The 22,181-nt window shown below is 45.1% G+C and overlaps 3 protein-coding genes across 8 annotated transcripts in view; 2 read left to right on the top strand and 1 right to left on the bottom strand.

Annotated features, from left to right (window-relative positions):
* The window catches only part of LOC132959001 (peroxisomal acyl-coenzyme A oxidase 3-like), a 112,749-nt gene that overhangs the window by 83,821 nt on the left and 6,747 nt on the right, over positions 1-22,181 (top strand). The window lies entirely within an intron of this gene.
* Positions 1-22,181, bottom strand: part of LOC132958912 (uncharacterized) — a 52,463-nt gene that overhangs the window by 17,603 nt on the left and 12,679 nt on the right. Inside the window, exon 3 of the mRNA XM_061031994.1 lies at positions 321-527. Within this exon, the coding sequence (XP_060887977.1) occupies positions 321-527 (207 nt within the window). The remainder of the gene's footprint in view (positions 1-320; positions 528-22,181) is intronic.
* Positions 3,238-22,181, top strand: part of LOC132959002 (peroxisomal acyl-coenzyme A oxidase 3-like) — a 25,691-nt gene continuing 6,747 nt past the window's right edge. Inside the window, exons 1-5 of one of the 2 annotated variants that reach the window (XM_061032098.1) lie at positions 3,238-3,257; positions 19,635-19,759; positions 20,542-20,639; positions 20,802-20,937; positions 21,191-21,265. In XM_061032098.1, the coding sequence (XP_060888081.1) occupies positions 19,640-19,759; positions 20,542-20,639; positions 20,802-20,937; positions 21,191-21,265 (429 nt within the window). In that variant the 5' untranslated portion in view covers positions 3,238-3,257; positions 19,635-19,639. Of the gene's footprint in view, positions 3,258-19,625; positions 19,760-20,541; positions 20,640-20,801; positions 20,938-21,190; positions 21,266-22,181 lie in introns of those variants that run through there. The other variant, XM_061032099.1, reaches the window with a different exon arrangement.

Genomic DNA, 22,181 nt, shown 5'->3' on the forward strand with positions numbered 1-22,181 from the left:
TGTGTTCTGATACTTTTATCCACCTGATTCATTGAGCAGCTTTTGAACCTGAAAATGAATCATAAAGTCACTAAACACACCCAAAGGGTTAAATGTTCCTCTAACTGCGCTGTAGAGCAAACTGCGTCTCTGAGCGTCGCTGCTGTTTGTATTTCAATGATCCATTATTCAGTCATTGAGGAACAATCGTGTCTATCTCTGTAGATCGGCCTCATTGTAAAAAGAGTCTAACTCACCAACAGGGGGCGCTAACAGCCAGTTAGAGTGAAGAAATGAGTGTCTACTGAGAGTTGGTGGAAACAGCGCTGCAGTATTTAGAAGAGTCTGCAGGTCGCTCGGTCTGCAGGTCGCTCGATCTGCAGATCACTCGGTCTGCAGGTCCCTGAGTCTGCAGATCGCTCGGTCTGCAGGTCCCTGAGTCCGCAGGTCGCTCGGTCTGCAGGTCCCTGAGTCCGCAGGTCCCTCGGACTGCAGGTCCCTGAGTCCGCAGGTCCCTCGGACTGCAGGTCCCTGAGTCTGCAGGTCCCTCGGACTGCAGGTCCCTGAGTCTGCAGGTTGCTCGGTCTTGATTGACTTGAAATTGTGAGCAGATTTCTTAGATCTGAGGTGATAACTAAATTTGTGGTGGAAACAGGTAAAGCAGCGTAGACAGACGTCTCTCTCTCCTCCGTCCAAACCAAGAACAGACGGTTTACATAATCCCTCTTTAGAGGTCTGGGTCTTCCTATTGGTCTCCTACCGGCTGGATGGGCCATAAAATCTCCAAAGACAGCTCCTTAGACACCCAAACTATCATGTAAGGCTTCAACAGTCAGAGCCAGACCCTGACCAGGTCTTCAGCCGGGGTCAGCTGATTATTTAAACAGACCTACCAACCCACCGGATGAGCTGGTTTCACATTAGCCTCTGATGCTAGTAACTAGCTCTAAAATCAAATGTTTATACGACTGAAAGCACAAATGAAGATTGGACCTTTAAAGACTGAAAGATCAGGAGGCCTCTGTCCTGCAGCGATATTTATCTGAAGGGGTTTAAAACTCTTTAAGGTGTTTCTGTGCTCCTTTATAATTCAGTGATCTTTACATCGAAGGATCCAAAAACAAATGACCCTGACACTCCAATGTTTCCACGCCAACAGGACGTCAGACCCGTCACTGACCTGAGTCTGAACGGACCGTCGTTGCTCCGTTCTTTCTCTCGCTGCAGGGTTAAAAATAAAGAGCTGATTCTATCGCTTATTAAAAACAGAGATGATCTCGTTTTAAAACACGTGGTATCAGAGAGTATCAAAGTATGAGACATATTGACGACCTTATGTCAAAGGTGTTAGGTCATCTCTATCATGAGGAGCCACATGACTGAACACTGATGATTATAACTCTTATTTTTCAGCCTGCATGGTGAGTATGTGTCACTGATTGGAGCCTGCTGCTGCCCCCTGCAGGACTGAGTCATCATGGGTTTGATCTGTCAGGTAGACGTCCAGGTGTAACTGTTCATCATGATGTTGTTCCTTCACTGATTGTTGCTGCAGCGTTGTTGTGGTTAAATCTGTGTATGTGAGTGATGTGATTTCCTGCTGACACACCTGAACACCTGTCAGTCCCAGGACCAGAGACTCACCTGTTCTCACCTGTTAGGTTAACAGCATCAGGGCTAAGTGACGCCTCTCAGAGACGGGATTAGAAAGCAGGATGAAATATTCCAGTTGATCATTCGTTCATTTTTAAAGTCTGAATTTACTGTGTGAACATGAAATAATAAAGATGTAAGAAAAGCTTTGGATTGTTGTCTTCACTAACTGAATGAATGTTTTTAACAAACGTCACACAGAAATCATTGACAGGACCAGTGGTGACCAGCAGAGGGCGGCAGAGAGCTGTCGTTCAATCAGAGACACTGACAGGGAGGGCTCTGTCAGCTCTTATATAAACACATCTGTACCATGCAGACTGTGCGATTCAATCCTTCCGTTTGTTAAGTTTTAAACCAACTCAGATTGTTTTGTTTTTAAACTGGTGGAGAAGTTTTTCACCATCTTCACCTTGACACCTCAGACACCTGAAGGCTCTGCAGACACTAACTGTGTTTCAGTAATCAGAGGCAGCGCTGTCACTTTAACCTGAACCGATCTCTGATTGGACGTGTTCCTCTCTCTCCTTTGATCAGTCATTCATTGTATCAAACTGTTTAAATATGATTTATTATTTATTCATTTTTTTAAATAAAAGTTCTCATGTTTTTATTTTGATGTCATGATGTTTGTTAAGAAGTTTTGTGGTAGGTTTGTGATATTCTATCTGATGTACTGGGTGTACCTGTGCCATGCTCTCCCGCTCTGCTGCTCCTGAATGATACAACCTCATTCAAATTAACATGTATAAATACACGTATTCTTTTAACAGGCATCACTGCAGCCAAAAAGATGTTGGCTTTAAGCTGGAAAGCCCCACACGCAGTCACAAAAAACCAGTGGATTAACACATATATTGATATTATTGGTGTGGAGCTGTCAGTGGCAAGAGTGCATGGTGCTGCAGCTGTCAACATCTCGGCATGGGAATCGATGCTAGAAAGAATTAACAAACTGCTGTAAGCGCTATATTATTATTTTATTTTTTATCTATGTTCTGGAATCTGTTTCCCCTGCACACAGTATTTATTTATAATAGAGACCTATGGGGTGGGGAGGGAGGGAACGCCACAGGGTTTATGTTTCACTTTTTTGTCTTCTTACTTTTTGTCTGTATTTTTGTCTGTATTTTTATGATTGTTGTAACTCTGTCTGTTATAAAAGGAAATAAAAAAAAAAAAAAGAAGTTTATTTCCATGAAAATTTTAACTTTTATAAAGATGACTCAGACCGGAAGCTGCCCAGTCTTCACCCAGACCTTCAGAATAAAACCACCGTAGTGAACAATGTTTTTAAAAATTTAATTTCTGCTATATATCTGCACATATTATTGATTTCTACCGTAAAAAATAATATAGATATTCATTATATGTTATTTTATTTTACGACTTTGTTTTTTCCGAGGGTGAAAATCTGCCTGGAATTAGATTTATTTGGTGATGATGCTTTTATTCTGAAGGGTACGGACAGGAAGAATTGTTGTTGTTGTTGCAGATCCCGGAAGGAAAAAAAAACCTTTTGAAGGACTGAACAGAGGTCCGGAGGTCCACAGGGCCATGTAAAGCCCACTGCAGGACACCTGAGAGAGAGAGAGAGAGAAAGAGAGATGATACTTACCTGTCAGGTGAGATGACGTTGTTGTTCTTAATGAGAAACCTCTGAGGGTGAGAACTGTGTTCGTCCTGTTCAGGAGGGAACGTGACAATCATTTAATGATTCAATATTAAAGTTTAAGTTCTTCCTCCATGTGCAGAGGGATCAAAGAATCACAGTCATTACGTCATATACCACGGAGGAAACCTCAGATATACAAACAGTTTAAAATGTGAAATAGTCATCCATTATTTTATTAAAGTTAAATTGCAACAGCTTCATGTGAGCAGTGTAACTCTGTTTACTTTTTAGCCAAGTGCCAAAATCTGCAGTTCCTCCAGTGTCCAAGTAATATTAGTTTCCTTACTTAACAAGGATGTTGCCCCGAGTTATATATATATAAATATTAAAAGTAGATACGCTACATATTGGTGCCCCGTGTGAGGCCAAGTTAATGTAAAATAATTAATATTTACACAGACAAAATAGTTCACAATACCAATAAACCCTTCCCCTTTACCAGTTAATCCTATCTACCCCGCTATCCAATCTGCTATATTGATGTTCAATACTTCTATCTATCTGTTTATTCAAGCAATGTGGTTTTGTAAGTTTGCAAGTTGTGTGTGAGAGAAGAACTGTGAGCATTCATTTGCGCGTCGCCGTACGATGAATAATTAAGCAGCCATTCTCGCAACACCGCTGTATGTTGTTTATTGATATCACGTGTTCACGTATGGTTCATGCTTATGACCCGTACATCAGCTGTGACAATTCCTTACGTCACGGCACGCCGATCAGCTGAGCTGTGTAAACAAACAGCTGACCAGCTGAATTGCTCTCGCTGTCAGAAGTGAGTGTGTGAGTTTCTGTGAATGCCGCCGAGGCGCTCAGGAAACAGTTTGAATCCGTCTCCAACGGACATTATTTAACGCCGCCAAGGCGCTCAGGTAACAGTTTGAATCCGTCTCCAACGGACATTATTTAACGCCGCCGGGGCGCTCAGGTAACAGTTTGAATCGCCGCCGAGGCACTCAGGTAACAGTTTGAATCCGTCTCCAACGGACATTATTCAGCGCCGATTGATCGAGTAAAGGCCTAATCTAAACCACATTCTTTCGCGAGATTCAGAATTAAAGTCAGTTTAGCCGTGCAGGACAGAGATATCTACAAGCTTCTCGTATCTTCTCGAACCCACAGGACCCCATTATTAGTGAACGAATTAGCTACTTGTAAACTTTTAAACACAACTTGTTGTGGGGGATTTTCACATTCTGCTATAAAGAGCAGAATCGCTGATGTTGAAACAGCTGTTTATTTATACCTCCTCCTCTGTCAAAGGAGAGAGACGATAGCATTTACCTTAGCAAGAAAGCTAAGCTAGTGTATTTTTAGCAACAAAGCTAAAGGTTCGAGGACACTTCAGGTGTTCTTCTTCGTGTAGCATTAGAGGTTGAAATTGAGCTACACCGCCCCTGGTGGCGGCTAAAGAGGGCGCCGACCCCTCAGCTGGGCCAGCTGATATGAGAGCTCCATCTCGTAGCTGTCTTAAGCAACTGAGCTTTAACACTAGGAACCCCCTGGTGGCTGTCTTTAGTAAATAGATTCTTGGGTGCCTTTGTCCCCATCGGGTGGTCGTTTGAGCAACTGAGCTTTAGCACCAGGCCTGCCCTGGTGACTGTCTTTAGTAAACAGATTGTTGGGCGTTTCTGTCTCCATCTATTGGTTGTTTTGGTTAACTGAGCTGATATTGTTTTTTTTATTTTTTTTTAATATATATATATATTTTGTGTTTGTTTTGGTTTACATCCTACAAATAACTGACACAGCTTCCTGATCACAGAAAGATTCCAGGATAAATTTCAGAGAGATTCGCTAAGTAAATTAGTCAGGCCTTTCTCCAAAATAGGATTGATTTATTTGAGGAACTCCTAACTTTAAACTTCAGGTAACACAAATAAGACTCATTTGAGTAAAATTCTATTCTCCTCAAACAGTTTCAATAAAACTTGAATTTAAACATTTAGTTTCCTTCAGATTAAAAACTAGTCATTGTCAACTAAAAGTTATCCTCACCCATTTTTCTCTGCTAACCATCACTACTGATAAGTGTTAACTTCTTATTTTTAATTTTGCTTTCTAGGACCCAAACTTTAATTCAAACACGTTTAGTTTTCAACTTTGATCTGAACTTTGATTTCCAGTTAAGATCCAAATCTTACCAGGTTAATGGTTAATTTAAATTTAAGTTTGGATTTTGGATTTTAAATTTTGGATTTTAAATTTAAATTTAAATTTAAATTTTGATTTTGATATTAAGTTTAATTTTGATCTTAAATTTCAGTTTTAATTAATTCTAATTTTGATTTTGATTTTAATTTTGAACTTAATCTTAAATTTAATTTTGATCTTGATCTTAAATTTAATTTTGATCTTAAATTTTAATTTTGATTAATTTTAATCTTAAATTTTAAGTTTAATCTTAAATCCTAAATTTTAATTTTGATCTTGATTTTGAATTTGGATTTTTATTTTTCATTTTGATCTGAGTTTGATTTCAAGTTTAAATTTGACGTTGATTTGAAATTTTAGTTTAAACTTTGGGTTGTGGAACTTCAAAATTTTAATTGTGATTTTCAATTAAAAGAAAATAAACAAAAAAAAAGTGTTTTTATTTTTATTTTTATCATTAAACATTTTCTTTTTGTTTTCTCTTATTTTTCTTTTGTTCACCCTCATCTTTTGCTTAGTTTGCTCAGTCGTTAAGTGTTAGATATGGAGACCCCCGGTGGCGCTGGCCAGGTTGCCTTGGATGACCCCATGGAACACTTAGGGTCTGTTCTGGCGGATATGACTAAATCATTGATTCCTGGTTTTGTGGATGAAGTGGAAAACACTAACCCTTCTCTCCTTCGTGACATGATGTCAGAACTGGTTCTAACAAATCTAGTTAATCCTCTGAAAGATAAGGAATTAGCTAAGGTGCTAGCAAAGATGGCCGTAATTAGGACTGCCCAAGAAAGTTATGTCCACAAAATGCTAGATCGAATGGCAGATGGGCATACACATCTGCAACGAAACTATGACACTCTCCAGCTACAGCTTATAGAGAAAGATGAAGCCTTAAGCAAGGCCGAGAGAATCATCTCAGAACTACAGGATGCTGGCCCTCACTCACCTGAAGAAGAGGAGGACAGTGAGGAAGGGCACAATGAGCTCAAAACGGCTCTTGAGAGGAAAGAACACGAGTTAGAGACAATCAATGAACAACTCACAGCGACGGTCACACAACTCGACCGATCAGACGTCCTTCTCGAAAAGGCTCAGGAGAGAATCAAAGACTTGTCAACTCAGGTCAAGGCTCAAAACCGAGCTCTGGATACGGAGGTGCAGCAAGCACGCCACCTCCAAACCAGACTAAGCGACGCCTTGCATCAGGTAAGTCATGCTCAGCAACAGCAAAGGCTGAAGGATGATGAACTAGGGAGAATCCAAGGGCAACTCCAATTTGCGCTCGAGCTAGAGCAAAGTCGACGGCAACGAGGTGAGGAGTCACCCTCTGACAGGAAGAAAGACATCCTCCCTCCAAGGGATAGAACCCCTCCAACGGGCTTCATGACCGCAACAAATGATCCTCTTTGGACTCGATCAAACCTTGATCCCTCCGCACGCATCTTGAGAGGGGCCACTCCGGCCTCAAGGTCCCCTGTACCCGACCATCGTCACTCTTTATCACGTCCCTCCGATTGAGACTTGGACAAAATAGCTCGTAACATCACCCGTTTCGAGCCGGGTAATAGAGGCAGTCTTGACCCAAGTGTATATCTAAAAGACATTGAATACCACCTGCGAAGATTCCCAGGTGCAACGGTTGACGACAAAACCTACCTAATCAGGGTAACTTCCAACCGAGACATCAGCAGCTTCATCGAGCGCCAGCCCAATCATGTCAGGGATAATTATGACTTGCTTTCTCAAGCTATGATGGTTGAATTCTCTGATTACGATCATCCTACAGGGCTTGCCGCTGCCCTGGCAGTTAAACAGGAAAGGAATGAGTCCCCTCAACAGTACTATAACCGCCTACGACGAGCTTACTTCGGTTCTAAAAATGAACCAGGGATGGAGGAAGAGTTGGATTTCAAAGTTCTTTTCACTCAGAATCTCCATCCCACCACTAGCCATCATCTTGGCGTTTCTGCTTGCCCACGCACCCTCTCCAGTTGTCAACTACGAGAACTGGCTCTAAGAGGTTTCACAAAGCAAAAACAAATCTCTGCCAAAAAGGCAGAGCCCAACAACGTCCTGAGTATCGACACAAAGGACATGCCCCTCGAACTTGAAGGAGCTTCCAAGGGTGTTCACCAAAAGGAGTGGCCAGCCAAAGTCCACAAACCCTTTCAACCCACACCAACTGGTGAAAGTCGCAACTTTCAACCACCTTCCCGGTCTCATGGCTACCACCGTCAACCAGAGTCAAACCGAAACTTCCAAGACTATCGCCGAACCAGGTTTCCACCTCAACAGTGGTATGACCGGGACAATAGAGACAATAGAGACAATAGGGGACAGGAGTGGCATCAAAACTACCACTCCCGCCCAAGGGACCAACAGCTTCACCAAACTGCGCGACACGACTTCACCAACAATCTCCCTCGGGGAAGTGACAAGTCAAATCCTATGGATAGACGGGAGAAGACTGAGAATAAGTCAGACACTTTCCCTCTGTCAAAGGAAGAACTAGAAGCTATCAAGCAACTCCTTAAGGAACGCACGCTCTAAAGGTAACAAGAAAGCCGATCTCTTCACAGTCACCTCAGTAAACACAGACATATCTCCTCTAGACCAAACCAACATAGAGGATGAAGATTTTTACCGTGACACAACTGACAACCCGGGTCAAGAAGTTACTTCAAACAAGCTTCAAGCAATCCCAAGAACTTGAGAAACCTGCCAGTGCAGTGATGGTTGTCAGTGCTCACCCCACCATAGCATCTCACAACAAAGAGTGTGCCAACCACCCTCGAAAATGTGCTTGAACATGAAGCCCTCCTTGACACGGCAGCCGACATCACCTTGATGTCATCGAAACTTTTCAAAAAACTACGTAGGCTAGCTCATCAATCCAATAGGGATTTAAAGCTCCAACCATGTGCACTGGAGATCCAACCATACTCCAAATCAGGCACAACGATCAAACGGTTGGCATGGATACAACTTACCATTGGAACAATGACCGTTGTCCATCCTGTGTACGTGTCTCCCCTGAACTCCATACCTCTGCTTATGGGCAAGGATCTGCTCAACCGTGTCGAGCCCCTGATCGATTTCAAACGCTTGAATATCTGGGCTCAGGTTCGCAGTCCCTCACCCTTCTCTCTTCCGGGCACAAACACGACTCAGTGCTTCGTACTAGAAAATAAGGGCTTGTCGCTTGAAAAGCAACCAACACAGTCGACGACTGTGGAGACGGACGACGACCTTGGTGCAACCAAAGACACCCCCTCAGTGAATGAATGGTCTCCTGCCGAGTCACTCGCTCAGCGAGACAAGCTAGCCAAACAAGGTGACATCCTCAGTACACCGTGGCATTTCAACGATACGTCTGTACCCACCCAACCGCAACCCACTGTCGATGCTATAACCAGCTCCGAGGCCACGGCTTCGTAAACATGTTGATGGCAGATATGTTACGAGAGATTAGCTCTTCAGTGGATAGCTTAGCCATAGGACAAATTCCTCCTATCTCATCTCTGTTTCCCTAGTACAGAACCTCTTGACGACTGCTACCAAAGAAACAGTCACACCCCTTCAGGCCCATTTAGCCTATACTTTAGGCAGTGCTGTTCCTCTCCTTGTAAGCCCTGAAACTGGAGAAGTAGCATTTCTCATTAACCTCATCATATCATAGCAGCAGGTAGCATCTACAGGCTCAAGAATGTGGTGAATGTGGGATTTTGGTAAGGTGAGACCTATCTAAAGGTGCAAACACCTCCGGTCGTAGCCTATCATGACAACAACCCTAATTTGTATTTGGCCCCCAACCTGTGCATGTGCACCCTTACCAAAGAAATCCATTACCTGTGTCCCAGTAAACCCTTCGTACGTGACAGTACCAATGGAATCTGTGGCCTTAAGCCCATGCTGGCCAACACCCGATGTCCCACAACCGCCACTTCTCGATCCCAAGTCACCGACACTCAAGCTGAGATTGTAGGTAGTAGATGGTTGGTAAACTCTCCATGTAGTATTGCCACACTTACCTATGAACAACATGACACCACCACACCGATCCATCTACCTGATCAGACCCTGTGGATCAATGTCCCAGAGAATGCAATCTTACACATTGACGACATGGCCCTATACCACTTAAACTCGGAACAATACGACAGTGATATTGAACTCCCTGACTTTTTCAGCACCCACACTATGGAGTTGGACCCCAACACCCTAGCTCAGATACAATACGAGGGAACCCAGCTTATTGACGTGACACTAGTCGATAACATATTACAAGTTAACGCATCACCAGACAAGGTACCCATACGACCCATAATTTACGCATGGTCCACCCCTGACACCTTACTCGCCTTCACTGTAGGACTAGGATATGTGTTAACCTTTGGTATAGCTTTCATCTGCGCTAAATGCACTCAAGCCCTCCAGCGTAGACTAGACAAATGCACCGCTGGATTGTCCAAACTAGGTATTCACAAAAGACGAAACAGAATGACAGTTACCTCCCATGATAATGAAGAAAATGACCCCGACACCGAAAACCCTGCTCTCATAGAACTAGCCCTTTGTGACGTAGACCCTAATGTAGGCCCAGCCACCATACGTTTACCCTTCTGAAACCCAAGGAAATTAACGCCATACCACATACTTAATCCTAGATTCCTTCCTCAATTTATTAGGCCCTGTATAGCCGCCCTTGAAAAAAAAAAAAATGTTAATAATTTTTTTATATTTTAGTTTTATCCTTTACACATATATCTGGTACACAAGCTGGCTCACACCTGCTACTGATGCTTCTCTTGCATCACACCTGGATTGGCCTGCAGACTCTCTCTTCGAGGACCCTACATCCCAAAAGGGGGGAGATGTAACATATTGACCTGAAATCAACCCAAAACTCACAGGACATGAATGAAAACCCCCACTCTTCCTGTTTACTGATAACAAAAGCCATTCAATTGATTAACTGTGAAAGACACTTTACATCGGAATGTGATGAACAGGACGTCATAAAAAACAATAAGCCTTTAATCCAAGTTAGCGAACCAGACCACTTGGATACGTGTGAAACGACTTTCTAAATAAACAATCCCAGGAAGACAGCCGTCTGCCGAATTAATCAACACGGCAGGGGAGGCCTTTGATGTGATCTGGACTATCTCAAACGGACTTAATAGCTTTTAGACCCGTTGAACGAACTGCCTTAACCCTCACGCTGCCCTCTGGGTCATTTTGATCATGGTGACTCCCCACGGCCTCCCGGGGGTCATTCTGACCCGCTTTCGAGCCTCCCGCACACACACACACACACACACACACACACACACACACACACACACACACAATGACGTCATCGCCTAATTTGCATAATTGAACTACAATTGCCAAATACGAACTACAATTTTCCGTTTCTGGTTTCATGACTGTATTGCTTGAGACCCCACTTTACATAAGTCACGTTTGTCCTGGATCGTTAAATCTATAAAGAATATCAACTTTAATCAAAAGACGTATGGTTTTATACATTGTGTGAAAGTGAAGAAACATTTACACGTAGGCCTCCGTAAGCCTGGGGCGGGAACAGCAGCGGCTTCGTTGCAGAGCGGACACAGAGTGTGTGCGGGTCTCCTCTCTCCTCTCTCCTCTCTCCTCTCTGCTCTCTCCTCTCTCCTGTCTCCTGTCTCCTCTCTCCTCTCTGCTCTCTGCTCTCTCCTCTCTCCTCTCTGCTCTCTCCTCTCTCCTCTCTCCTGTCTCCTGTCTCCTCTCTCCTCTCTCCTCTCTCCTCTCTGCTCTCTCCTCTCTCCTGTCTCCTCTCTCCTCTCTCCTCTCTCCTCTCTCCTCTCTGCTCTCTCCTCTCTCCTCTCTCCTGTCTCCTGTCTCCTCTCTCCTCTCTGCTCTCTGCTCTCTCCTCTCTCCTCTCTGCTCTCTCCTCTCTGCTCTCTACTCTCTGACTGCAGCCAGAGTGTGCGCACGCACACACACACACACACACACACACACACACACACACACACACACACACAATGTTTTACGTGTGCTAGTAAACTTTAATGACAACAACAACAACAACAACAACAACTCTGTCCCAGGTCAACGACCGGCGCACGTCGGGCAGTATGCGAGCGCGCAGCCTCTGCACACGTATCTGTCGCAGCCGCGGCACACTGTGTGCGTTTTGCTGTCCTTTTTAGGTGGACATATCTGACACCTCTTCCTCTTGCTCGCCCCCAGCGGGGCCCGGGAGACGTCACCGGCCCCGTCTCGGTCCCGGTTCCCGTTCCCTTCTCCTCCGCCAACGCTGCCTCCACCACCAACGCCAACGCCGCTGCGGCGAAACGATCCCGCCCCCCGCTATGGGGGTTTTGAAGTGTACGTGGCGATGTTGTTGTTGTTGGCCTTTCTTCCTTCCTTGCTTCTCACCCGGTAACCTGTCAGCTTCTTGTTGATTATGGTCCAGGCTCCTTGGACTCTCCGGCCTCTGTGGGATCCATGTACACGGAGGGTTAGCACTTAGAAGGCCGCAGTGGGTGCGCTGTGTGGATTTGCGATTTCGGCAGCGAGCTCTCTTGCTTATATATTTGTATATTCGTTTGTACGACCGCAGTTAAAACGTCAAAAACCATCCACTCATCACAATTCTCATCAGAGGAATGGCTAATTCTCATCGGAGGAATGAACAATTCTCATCGGAGGAATGGCTAATTCTCATCGGAGGAATGGGTTGCTCCGCCCACACTGACTCACATACCTTAGAATCGGCTCATTCCGTCTGTGACCGAGCTAGGTTAAACGTCTCCATTTTATTTTTGTGCTGTTGGACAACGTGTGTCAATAAAGAAAAAACAAAAAGAACAGACTCTGAGACATTTTTTTTTGGTCTTTGTTATTTATTCACATAGGTAATTCACGAAAACCCACATACACATGTATCCTTATTACACTGTCAAGTGAGAGAACACAAACTGGAACGAGAGGCTCGCACCGGACTCTGCTCTAATGTAAGCCAATCTACTGTTCCCTCGCTGGGGTCCAAATGTTTTATTCGATTCACACATACATAATAAAGAAATCAAAGACACCAAAGCTCAATACTCGTTCACAAGCATTTCATGGGCCCGCACGCGGCGCAGGGTCTCTGCCCGGAGACGCTGAAGTTCGACGCGGGTTCGGTTCTTCACATGAAGCTGGACTGTGAATTGTACGGGCTGAGACCTCTGCTCATGTAGTCTCGAGCGGAGGAGGGTACGCTCATCGTATCCGAGATGTCTCTCTGAACATCGACCGGGGTCCTTTCGCGTTTCCCCTTTAGGACGGTCGTCGTCAGCACCATGGTCACCACGTACATGATGTAGATTACGATGTTGAACACGGCGATCGCGCACTCCATGTTATGCAACCTCTGCGAGTCGCTAATCAGAGGTCGATACAGCAACTCCATGCACCCACGGCCATGAACAGCTCGATGTTCATCATGATTAGGCACGTGAGCACAGTCCTGGTGCTCTTGGCCGAGTTGGAAACCGCGCAGGGTCCCTCGGAGTCGTCCATTTTCAGTTTGCTCTTCGCGGCGAAGTAGCTGAGCACTATGCTCACGACCATCCCCAGGCACCTGCCGGCGGAACTAGATGGATCGCGGGAGTCCATGGAGTTCGAGCCGTGAGCGGTCCTCGTGCCGTGCTTGTTGTCGATGAAGTACAGAACGTTGTTGGGGATGACCAGAAACCCCACGATGAGAGAGGTGACAACGGCGATCGCCGATCCCAACTTTCCCCTGAAACGGACCACACTCACGATGCCGCCGTTCGGGATAGCTGCCAGTCTGTTGTGGAACAGTTCCTTGCTCGTAGATATCAGAGACTCGAAGCCTCCCAGGCTCGTTTTCTTGCGATTCATTGTTTTCTTTTCTCTTCTCTTATTTTCTTTTATTGTCTTGTCTTTATTCTTGTCCTCCTCTCGCACGGCAGCCGAGAGATATCCCCGGGCCCTCAGTTCAGACCTTCCTGCGGGGTTTCCCACACTCCTCCCCGCTTACTCACGTTACGAGTCTGAGTGAGAGTAGCGAATTCTTAACGAACGGGTCCACCTTTTTCTCCCCCCCCCCCCCCCCCCCCCAGCCGTACGTATCTTTTCAAAGGAATCGATAGCGATCCGACAACATTTAATACAATGAAGCTCCGAGACCCCGTGATCGAGTTCCGAGGCTTGGGCGGCGCGTTGCTCGCCAAGTCCACGGCCGACCACCGTTGGTACAAGGTTCAGGGTATCACCAAAACCCTGCACTCCGCCGTGTGCTGCAGAAAGCGCGCGGTCGGTCACAACATGATATGCATGGATCTGTTCGCGAGGGTCGTCGAGGACCTGAACGTCAACTCGGAGAACGCGCTCGAGTGGGTGGCCGAGTACGTGAGAAACCTGAACGCGCCCGAGCACAAAGGGCTCGCGCGTTCAAGGAAGCGCTGCTGAAATTGTTGCGGTCCAGAGCCCTCACCCGGACGCCTGCAGACGCCTGTTGGACAGGAGCCTCATGTCCGTGGCTATAGGCGTAGTAGACGCGCAGTGCAAGGACAATGGAAAAAAGACGAGGCACGACGTGGGCCCCGTGTCTCGCCTCATTCTCGCGCAACTTGGACTGGCCTGACTCCCGTGTGCGCGGGCCTTAAGGTTGCCGGGATCCCCACGCCTGATAGGTTCGGCGCGCCCGCTCGCTACACATACCACAATGGCTGCACGCGAGGCTGCGCTTCGATCCGCGACACGTGGGGCTTCTACACCGAGGTGGACCTGGTGGCTCACGACACCGTGAAGGACAACATAGCGCTGCTGGAGCTCAAGACCGGGAACAACGATATTCTGGACCGGGCCACCTTGAGGCAATACAACACGCAACTGTGGCTTACGTGGTTGATGTTCTCACTCACGTACCCGAGCATGGCAGAGCGGACCACCACGTACCTGGTGATAATCAGACCGGGGACCAACCAGGTCACCATGCGGAGTCGTTTGAGGCCGACCATAACTAAGAGCTTACGCGACAAGTTCCCGTGGCTGAACTGTTTCTGTTCCCAGGTGCTCAACTGTCTGGCTCCCATGTGTGTGAACGAGTGAGTCGAGAGCCGCGAGAGCCCGGATTCCTGGTTAGACCCCACGGACTTGTGTTACAGGAACATACTTTTCAACCAGGAGAAAAATAAGACCAGGGGGGTTGGGGTGGGGGGTGTAGCGGGGGAGAGAGAGAGAGAGAGAGAGAGAGAGAGAGAGAGAGAGAGAGAGAGAGAGAGAGAGAGAGAGAGAGATACAACCTTCGTAAAGTATTGATTTATCCGACGGAGCCCCAAAAGTCTTAGACACACACACACACACTGCGTAAGGTATATAAGCCCTCCGGTTGGACTTGTCCATTGTACAGACAGACAATTAGACAATTAGCCTGATTAGCCAGACAACACACACACACACACACACACACACACACACACACACTTTGACCACAATGGGACTGAAACACAAGGCTATCCACGCGATGTTGGCGAACCCTCACCTGGCCCCGTTTGAATTAATCGACAGGCCGCCTCAGCAGCAGGACTGGACTCTGATAGATCATCTCATGGTGATCCACAGAGTCAAGGAAAGCGACTACGTCGAGGGCGAACAACGGGCGTCCATAGCGAGCATGGCCAGAACACTCGCGCGTGTCTACGCCTCGGAGAACGCGGACAGCCGATGCGTAGTGCTCGTAAAGGATGGCGCGGGAGCTCAGAAGCCGGCCGTGAGGGACGTCAGACTGAGTCGCTCCCCTCCGCCTCACATAGAGTTTTGTAAGCGTAACCTGTGCGCCGTGGAGTACGCCACGATGAACATGCTGGCCGACATGGGCATGAAAAACAAGTTGTTTCTAGTGACCGGCGCCAAGGGAGACTCCTCGGAGGCCGAGCTCCTGGAGGGATCTTCGGTCGATAACCTAGTCTCGTTTCAACGCGAGTACCGGGAGTACGGGGACGAGAGCGGGCTCGCGGCCATGATCGAAGATGTGAAACCTCGCGAGGGCGATCTGTCCCACGTGGATCCCGGTTACGTGGACGGCACGATAGACAGGCCCCCGGGACTCGAGGGCGTCTTCATCGCGACCTTCGCGGACCCTGACACTGCACCGCAAGCATCTACGTTGCGGGATGCATGTCTCCGGTGTATGAGCACGGAGTTCAACAAAGTCCGGTTCCGGTTCCCTCCACCAACGCCGCCTCCACCACCAACACCAGCGCGGGCGGCAGCTCGGGCTTGTTCTTGCGCACCGTCCCCACCGCGGTGATGTTCCTGTCCTCGAGGAGCCGCAGCGCCAGGTCGTAGGAGGTGAAGAAATTGTCGAACGTCACAACGTGACCCCCGCTCAGTCCCTCCGTCACGTCGAACACGACCCGCGCGCCCTGGTTCTTCTCGGGGCCGCCTTCCGCCCGTTTTCCAGTGTACACTTGCATTTTCCAGGCGTAGCTGGATTTGGCGTCGCAGGCCACCCACGACATGATCCCGTATTTGGCCGGTTTGTTAGGCATATACTGCCGGAAGGGACAACGGCCTTGTTTTTTTTTTTGTTTTGTTTTTTTTAAAGTTTTTTAAATGTTTTTTTTTTGTGCACACACATGCAAAAAGGTCCAGGGGGGCGGGGGGGAGAGAGTGGGGGAGAGCATTATTACACTAGAAACACATGAGTGGATACATCACGAGACATTAAAGGAGACGTGTAAAATAAAAAATAATTTTTTTTAAAAATTTACTCCACCTCTGAATGGATTTGGCCCGTGTGTTAGGCATGTACTGCCGGAAGGGATAACAGCCTTGTTTTTTTTTCCAATATTTTGTTCATTTATTAGTTATGTATTTTTAAAGAACAAAAATGTTAAAAAATGTTTTTTAAATGTTTTTGGTGGGCTCTGTATTTCTCGGTGTTTGGAGAAATACACTTTAGTAATTTATTACCTTTCTTATATTTTTTTTATTGCTGTTTCGTATATTCTTATTCTTTCCTTTTTCACATCGGCGGGCCGGGAAGCGGAGGACAGCGGGAGGGTTAACCAACATAATCCATTTCTGTTATAATAGAATTTCGGTTCAATCCCCGAATCGGATATATGTATCCATGACATCAAGACTAACACTTTCATGCAAGTTAGATTCCGCTACGATCATCTATGACGAACTTAGATATTGAGAAACTAAATCACATTACCTGATGAATTCTACTTGAGTCTTACGTGGAGCACTACTGCCCCCTAGTGGCAAGAGCGCTGTACCGACCTGAGTTTTAGGACGGAGGAAGTACTATAGTTACTATGTGATTTCGTCCTAGTTATAAATTTTGTATTTTAAGATATGATGCTATACCCTTCATACTATATTAATGTTGTTTTTTTTAATGTTGAATGGTATAATGCTGACTCATTCCCATACAGGCGGAAATCGTCTAACTTTCTTCAGGTTAGACGTAATGTCTATTTCATTGCATAATTGTCTGAAATGTTTACTGCCGGAAATAATCCTACATACGAATATTGACATGGTGATGTTCATATGATCAAAGTTCTTATTTATGCTCTTAATAAGTAAAGAACTCGGAGTGGATTCAAATTAAAAAGTAAACATCGGAGGTGGGTTAGATATTAGGCCCCGCCCCCTCGTAAAGTCATCCCCTGGATAAAGTAGCTCGCCTCTCTGGAGCGCACTTTTTTTCTCTTTTTTTTTTGTAAATTTTCCTCGTAACTTCTTCCTATAAACTCTCTTAGACGTCTCTTGTTAAATCCTTGTTCCAAACCACTTTGTTTCTTCAAGTTTTGCCAACGCGAAACTCTTTGAATTTAAGTCCGGATTCGCAGGACCTGCAGAACTCGAATCCAACTTAAACCAACCCTGATTCTTCATGCCCGCATTCTAAGGTTTTTTCTTACAGCCTAAGATTGAGCCCCTCTGTCTTTTCCCCCTTTTTCCAAGTATTGATCATTCGTCTTCCAGAACATTATTTTTTTCTATCCTCACATTTCACTACAAGTGACCATTCAAGTCAAGTGAGGATCAACGAGCGTCAATCCTGACGAACGTTAATTGAGACTCTTTGAGCCGCTGAGAGAAGGACCCACGGACAACTGCTTGGACCGCTGTGTTTTTCTTCAAACCCATCTCATTGTCGACTCCGACCAGACCTGCTACGGCGGTTATTGTGGGCCACCGGCATTCCTGATCCGAAAGAACTCGACGGGAAGTCTTGGTACCATTCGGCGGAGTTCAGTTGAACACTACATCTCAGTAAGGAAGCGTTCTGATTATGAGATTGGGGTGTTGAGTCAAGCTTGTGGTATCCGAATCAAAGCCTCAGAGTCAACTTTCACCAAATTTATTAAGTTCCCTTTTTATTTTTATTTCTCAAAATCCCACTTCGTTAAATCCCTCAAACAATATAGTTAAACTCCAAACTTGACATAAGGATCTCACCATGGCAACTTAAACAATTCAATATTATTATTCAAGTTATATCACTGTCGTAATTATACTGATATTACTTATGCATTTCCTTTAAATTCTTTTGTTCATCATTTTTCTGTATTAAACTTTCATATAAACTTTCAATACTTTGTCTGTGTAATTTTATGGTTTTTACTGCTTGAGAATTCATCCCAATGATATGAGACCGATTTATAGATTCATTAATTACTACAAGTAATATTAGTTTCCTTACTTAACAAGGATGGTGCCCCGAGTTATATATATATATAAATATTAAAAGTAGATACGCTACACAGCTACATTGATCTCCACAGTGTCAGTTTAGTTTATAGTGAGAACCTTTCAGTCTCCCCTGAGAACCTGTCAGTCTCTCCTGAGAACCTTTTAGTCACTCCTGAGAACCTTTTAGTCACTCCTGAGAACCTTTCAGTCTCTCCTGAGAACCTTTTAGTCACTCCTATGAACCTTTCAGTCTCTCCTGAGAACCTTTTAGTCTCCCCTGAGAACCTTTTAGTCTCCCCTGAGAACATTTCAGTCTCTCCTGAGAACCTTTTAGTCACTCCTGAGAACCTTTCAGTCTCTCCTGAGAACCTTTTAGTCTCTCCTGAGAACCTTTCAGTCTATCCTAAGAACCATTTTCTCTCTCCTGAGAACCTTTCAATATCTAATGAGAACCTTTTAGTCCCCTGAGAACCTTTCAGTCTCTCCTGAGAACCTTTTAGTCACTCCTATGAACCTTTCAGTCTATCCTGAGAACCTTTTAGTCTCCCCTGAGAACCTTTTAGTCTCCCCTGAGAACCTTTTAGTCTCTACTGAGAACCTTTCAGTCTCTCCTATGAACCTTTCAGTCTCTCCTGAGAACCTTTTAGTCTCCCCTGAGAACCTTTTAGTCTCCCCTGAGAACCTTTCAGTCTCTCCTGAGAACCTTTTAGTCACTCCTGAGAACCTTTCAGTCTCTCCTGAGAACCTTTTAGTCTCTCCTGAGAACCTTTCAGTCTATCCTAAGAACCATTTTCTCTCTCCTGAGAACCTTTCAATATCTACTGAGAACCTTTTAGTCCCCTGAGAACCTTTCAGTCTCTCCTGAGAACCTTTTAGTCACTCCTATGAACCTTTCAGTCTCTCCTGAGAACCTTTTAGTCTCCCCTGAGAACCTTTTAGTCTCCCCTGAGAACCTTTTAGTCTCTACTGAGAACCTTTCAGTCTCTCCTATGAACCTTTCAGTCTCTCCTGAGAACATTTTAGTCTCTCCTGAGAACCTTTCAGTCACTCCTGAGAACCTTACAGTCACCCCTGAGAATCTTTCAGTCACTCCTGAGAACCTTTCAGTCATTCCTGAGAACCTTTCAGTCTCTCCTGAGAACCCTTTAGTCTCTCCTGAGAACCTTACAGTATCACCTGGGAACCCTTTTCTCTCTCCTGAGAACCTTTCAGTCTCTACTGAGAACCTTTTAGTCTCTACTGAGAACTTTTTAGTCTCTCCTGAAAACCTTACAATATCACCTGGGAACCATTTTCTCTCTCCTGAGAACCTTTCAATATCTACTGAGAACCTTTTAGTCCCCTGAGAACCTTTCAGTCTCTCCTGAGAACATTTTAGTCTTTCCTGAGAACCTTTCAGTTTCATAAGAACATTCCTGTATTGATTGTTTGTGTTCTTGTTCGTCAGTGAGAACAGAAAAGATGGACTCTTTGGTTCCTGACCTCCCCAGCGGCCCACTGGACATCTACAGGAAGAACGCTTCTTTTAACTGGAAGGAGATGCTGCTGTTCATCGAAGGAGAGGAGATCATCGCTTACAAGGTAAGAGAACCCGAACAAAATGCACAGAACCCTGGTTCTGTTTAATTCTTATCTCTGTCATCTTCTGCCTGTCTGTTGTCTCCACACATTCTCTGCATGTTCCACACATGTATGTTCTCCTCATGTTCTCGACATGTTCCACACATGTATGTTCTCCACATGTTCTCTACATGTTCTCTATATGCTCCACACATGTATGTTCTCCTCATGTTCTCTACATGTTCTCTACAAGTATGTTCTCCTCATGTTCTCTACATGTTCTCCACATGTTCTCCTCATGTTTTCCTCATGTTCTCTACATGTTCTCCTCATGTTCTCCTCATGTTCTCTATATGTTCTCCACATGTATGTTCTCCTCTTGTTCTCTACATGTTTTCCTCATGTTCTCCTCATGTTCTCCACATGTTCTCCACATGTATGTTCTCCTCATGTTCTCTACATGTTCTCCACATATTCTCCTCATGTTTTCCTCATGTTCTCTACATGTTCTCCTCATATTCTCCTCATGTTCTCTACATGTTCTCCACATGTATGTTCTCCTCATGTTCTCTACATGTTCTCCACATGTATGTTCTCCTCATGTTCTCTACATGTTCTCCTCATGTTCTCCTCATGTTCTCTACATGTTCTCCACATGTATGTTCTCCTCATGTTCTCTACATGTTCTCCTCATGTTCTCCTCATGTTCTCTACATGTTCTCCACATGTATGTTCTCCTCATGTTCTCTACATGTTCTCCTCATGTATGTTCTCCTCATTTTGTGTTGTTCTCTGCTCTACAGAAACTTGTGTTCCAGACTCTGGAGAACGACCCTCTGTTCGCCCGGCGGCCTGGTGAGGACATTCCTCTGGAGAAGATGAGAGAGCTCACCTTCCTCAGGTAACAACAGTACAGAGATTACTTCCTTTATCACCTGTCATTATTCTCTGATCTTTACTTCCTGTATCACCTGTCATTATTCTCTGATCTTTACTTCCTGTATCACCTGTCATTATTCTTTGATCTTTACTTCCTGTATTACCTGTCTTTAAACCTTCTCAGGGTGAAGAAGCTGTTCTCCTATGACTTCCTACCAGATGAAGAAGTTATGGCTAATCCCTGGAAGGTCTCTGTCCTCAGTAACTGTCTGGGCATGTACGACTGGTCCTGTAATGCTAAATACATCCTCAACAGACTGGTGAGTGTGTGTGTGTGTGTGTGTGTGTGTGTGTGTGTGTGTGTGTGTGTGCGCATGTGTGTGTGTGTGTGTCTCTCTGTGTGTGTGACAGTGAAAGATTGATGTCAACCATCAATAAAAGTACAGCACAGCTGCAGTTACAGTTTATCACCACTGGAGACATCGAAGAGAACACACTGACAGACTTCGCTATTCTTTTATTTCCTGTGTAAAGATTCTCACTTCCTGTCGTGTCTCGTGGTGTGTGTTTCAGATGTTTGGAGTGACTGTGGCGAGCTCTGGCTCAGCGAGGCACAGTGAATTTGTTAAAAACATCAAAGCCATGAAGGTAAGACTTGAACTCACCTGCAGCCTGCAGACACAAACTAATGGTTCTCAGCTGCTGACATGTCCTCTAACTCCGGACGCTCCTGCATGGACCCCCTGCATAAACCCATTTAACATGTCTAATATGTTGACTCTGGCGTTTCAATTGAACTGCTGCCTATGACTCTGTCCATCACATGATCCTGTGGTCACGTTTCAATGATGGTGTCTGACAGAGTAGAGAGACTATTCCTCTGAGGTGGCTGTACTTACATGTGGCGTCCCACAAGGCTCTGTCTCGGGCCCCATCCTGGTCTCTACATGTATTTTGCTCCAGGGGTCTACTTAAAAACTATCACGTCAATTCACTGTTTGCAGACCATGTGCATTTTATTTATATTATTTATAACTGATATGCCCCTGAAATCAGTGTGAATCTCGTCAACGAAATAAATGACGAAACAATTTGTTGACAAAGGTCTTTTTAAATTAGTCAACTATGACGATGACGAGATGAAACTCCGCTATTTGACGATTTGATAAATAATATTTCTTCATCATCTAATTGACGAAAATGTGACGAAACGAAAATTACATTACAAGTGACTATTATCACGTCCCCCCTCAGCTGTTCTAAAATCTTTGTAAACCAGGCATACTTGCATACTTCATCAAAGGTGTGCGTGTGTGGTGAGTGCAACAATGTGCAGCCTGGAGCCTCTCGCCTGCAGGTCTGTGAAGCCCCGCCCCCTGGAGCTTCTGATAATAAAAGTAAAAGCTCGCGTCTGATTTTGTTGACTTCTATTTTTGTCAACTAAAATGATTATTATTAAAATGATAATTTTAGTCAGTGACTAATTGACTAAATTAAATCAATAACAAATGACTAATATTTGACTAAATATAAAGGACATTTTCGTCTGACTAAATTCGAAAAT

Source organism: Labrus mixtus, chromosome 23, assembly GCF_963584025.1.
Source record: "Labrus mixtus chromosome 23, fLabMix1.1, whole genome shotgun sequence".
NCBI lineage: Eukaryota > Metazoa > Chordata > Actinopteri > Labriformes > Labridae > Labrus > Labrus mixtus.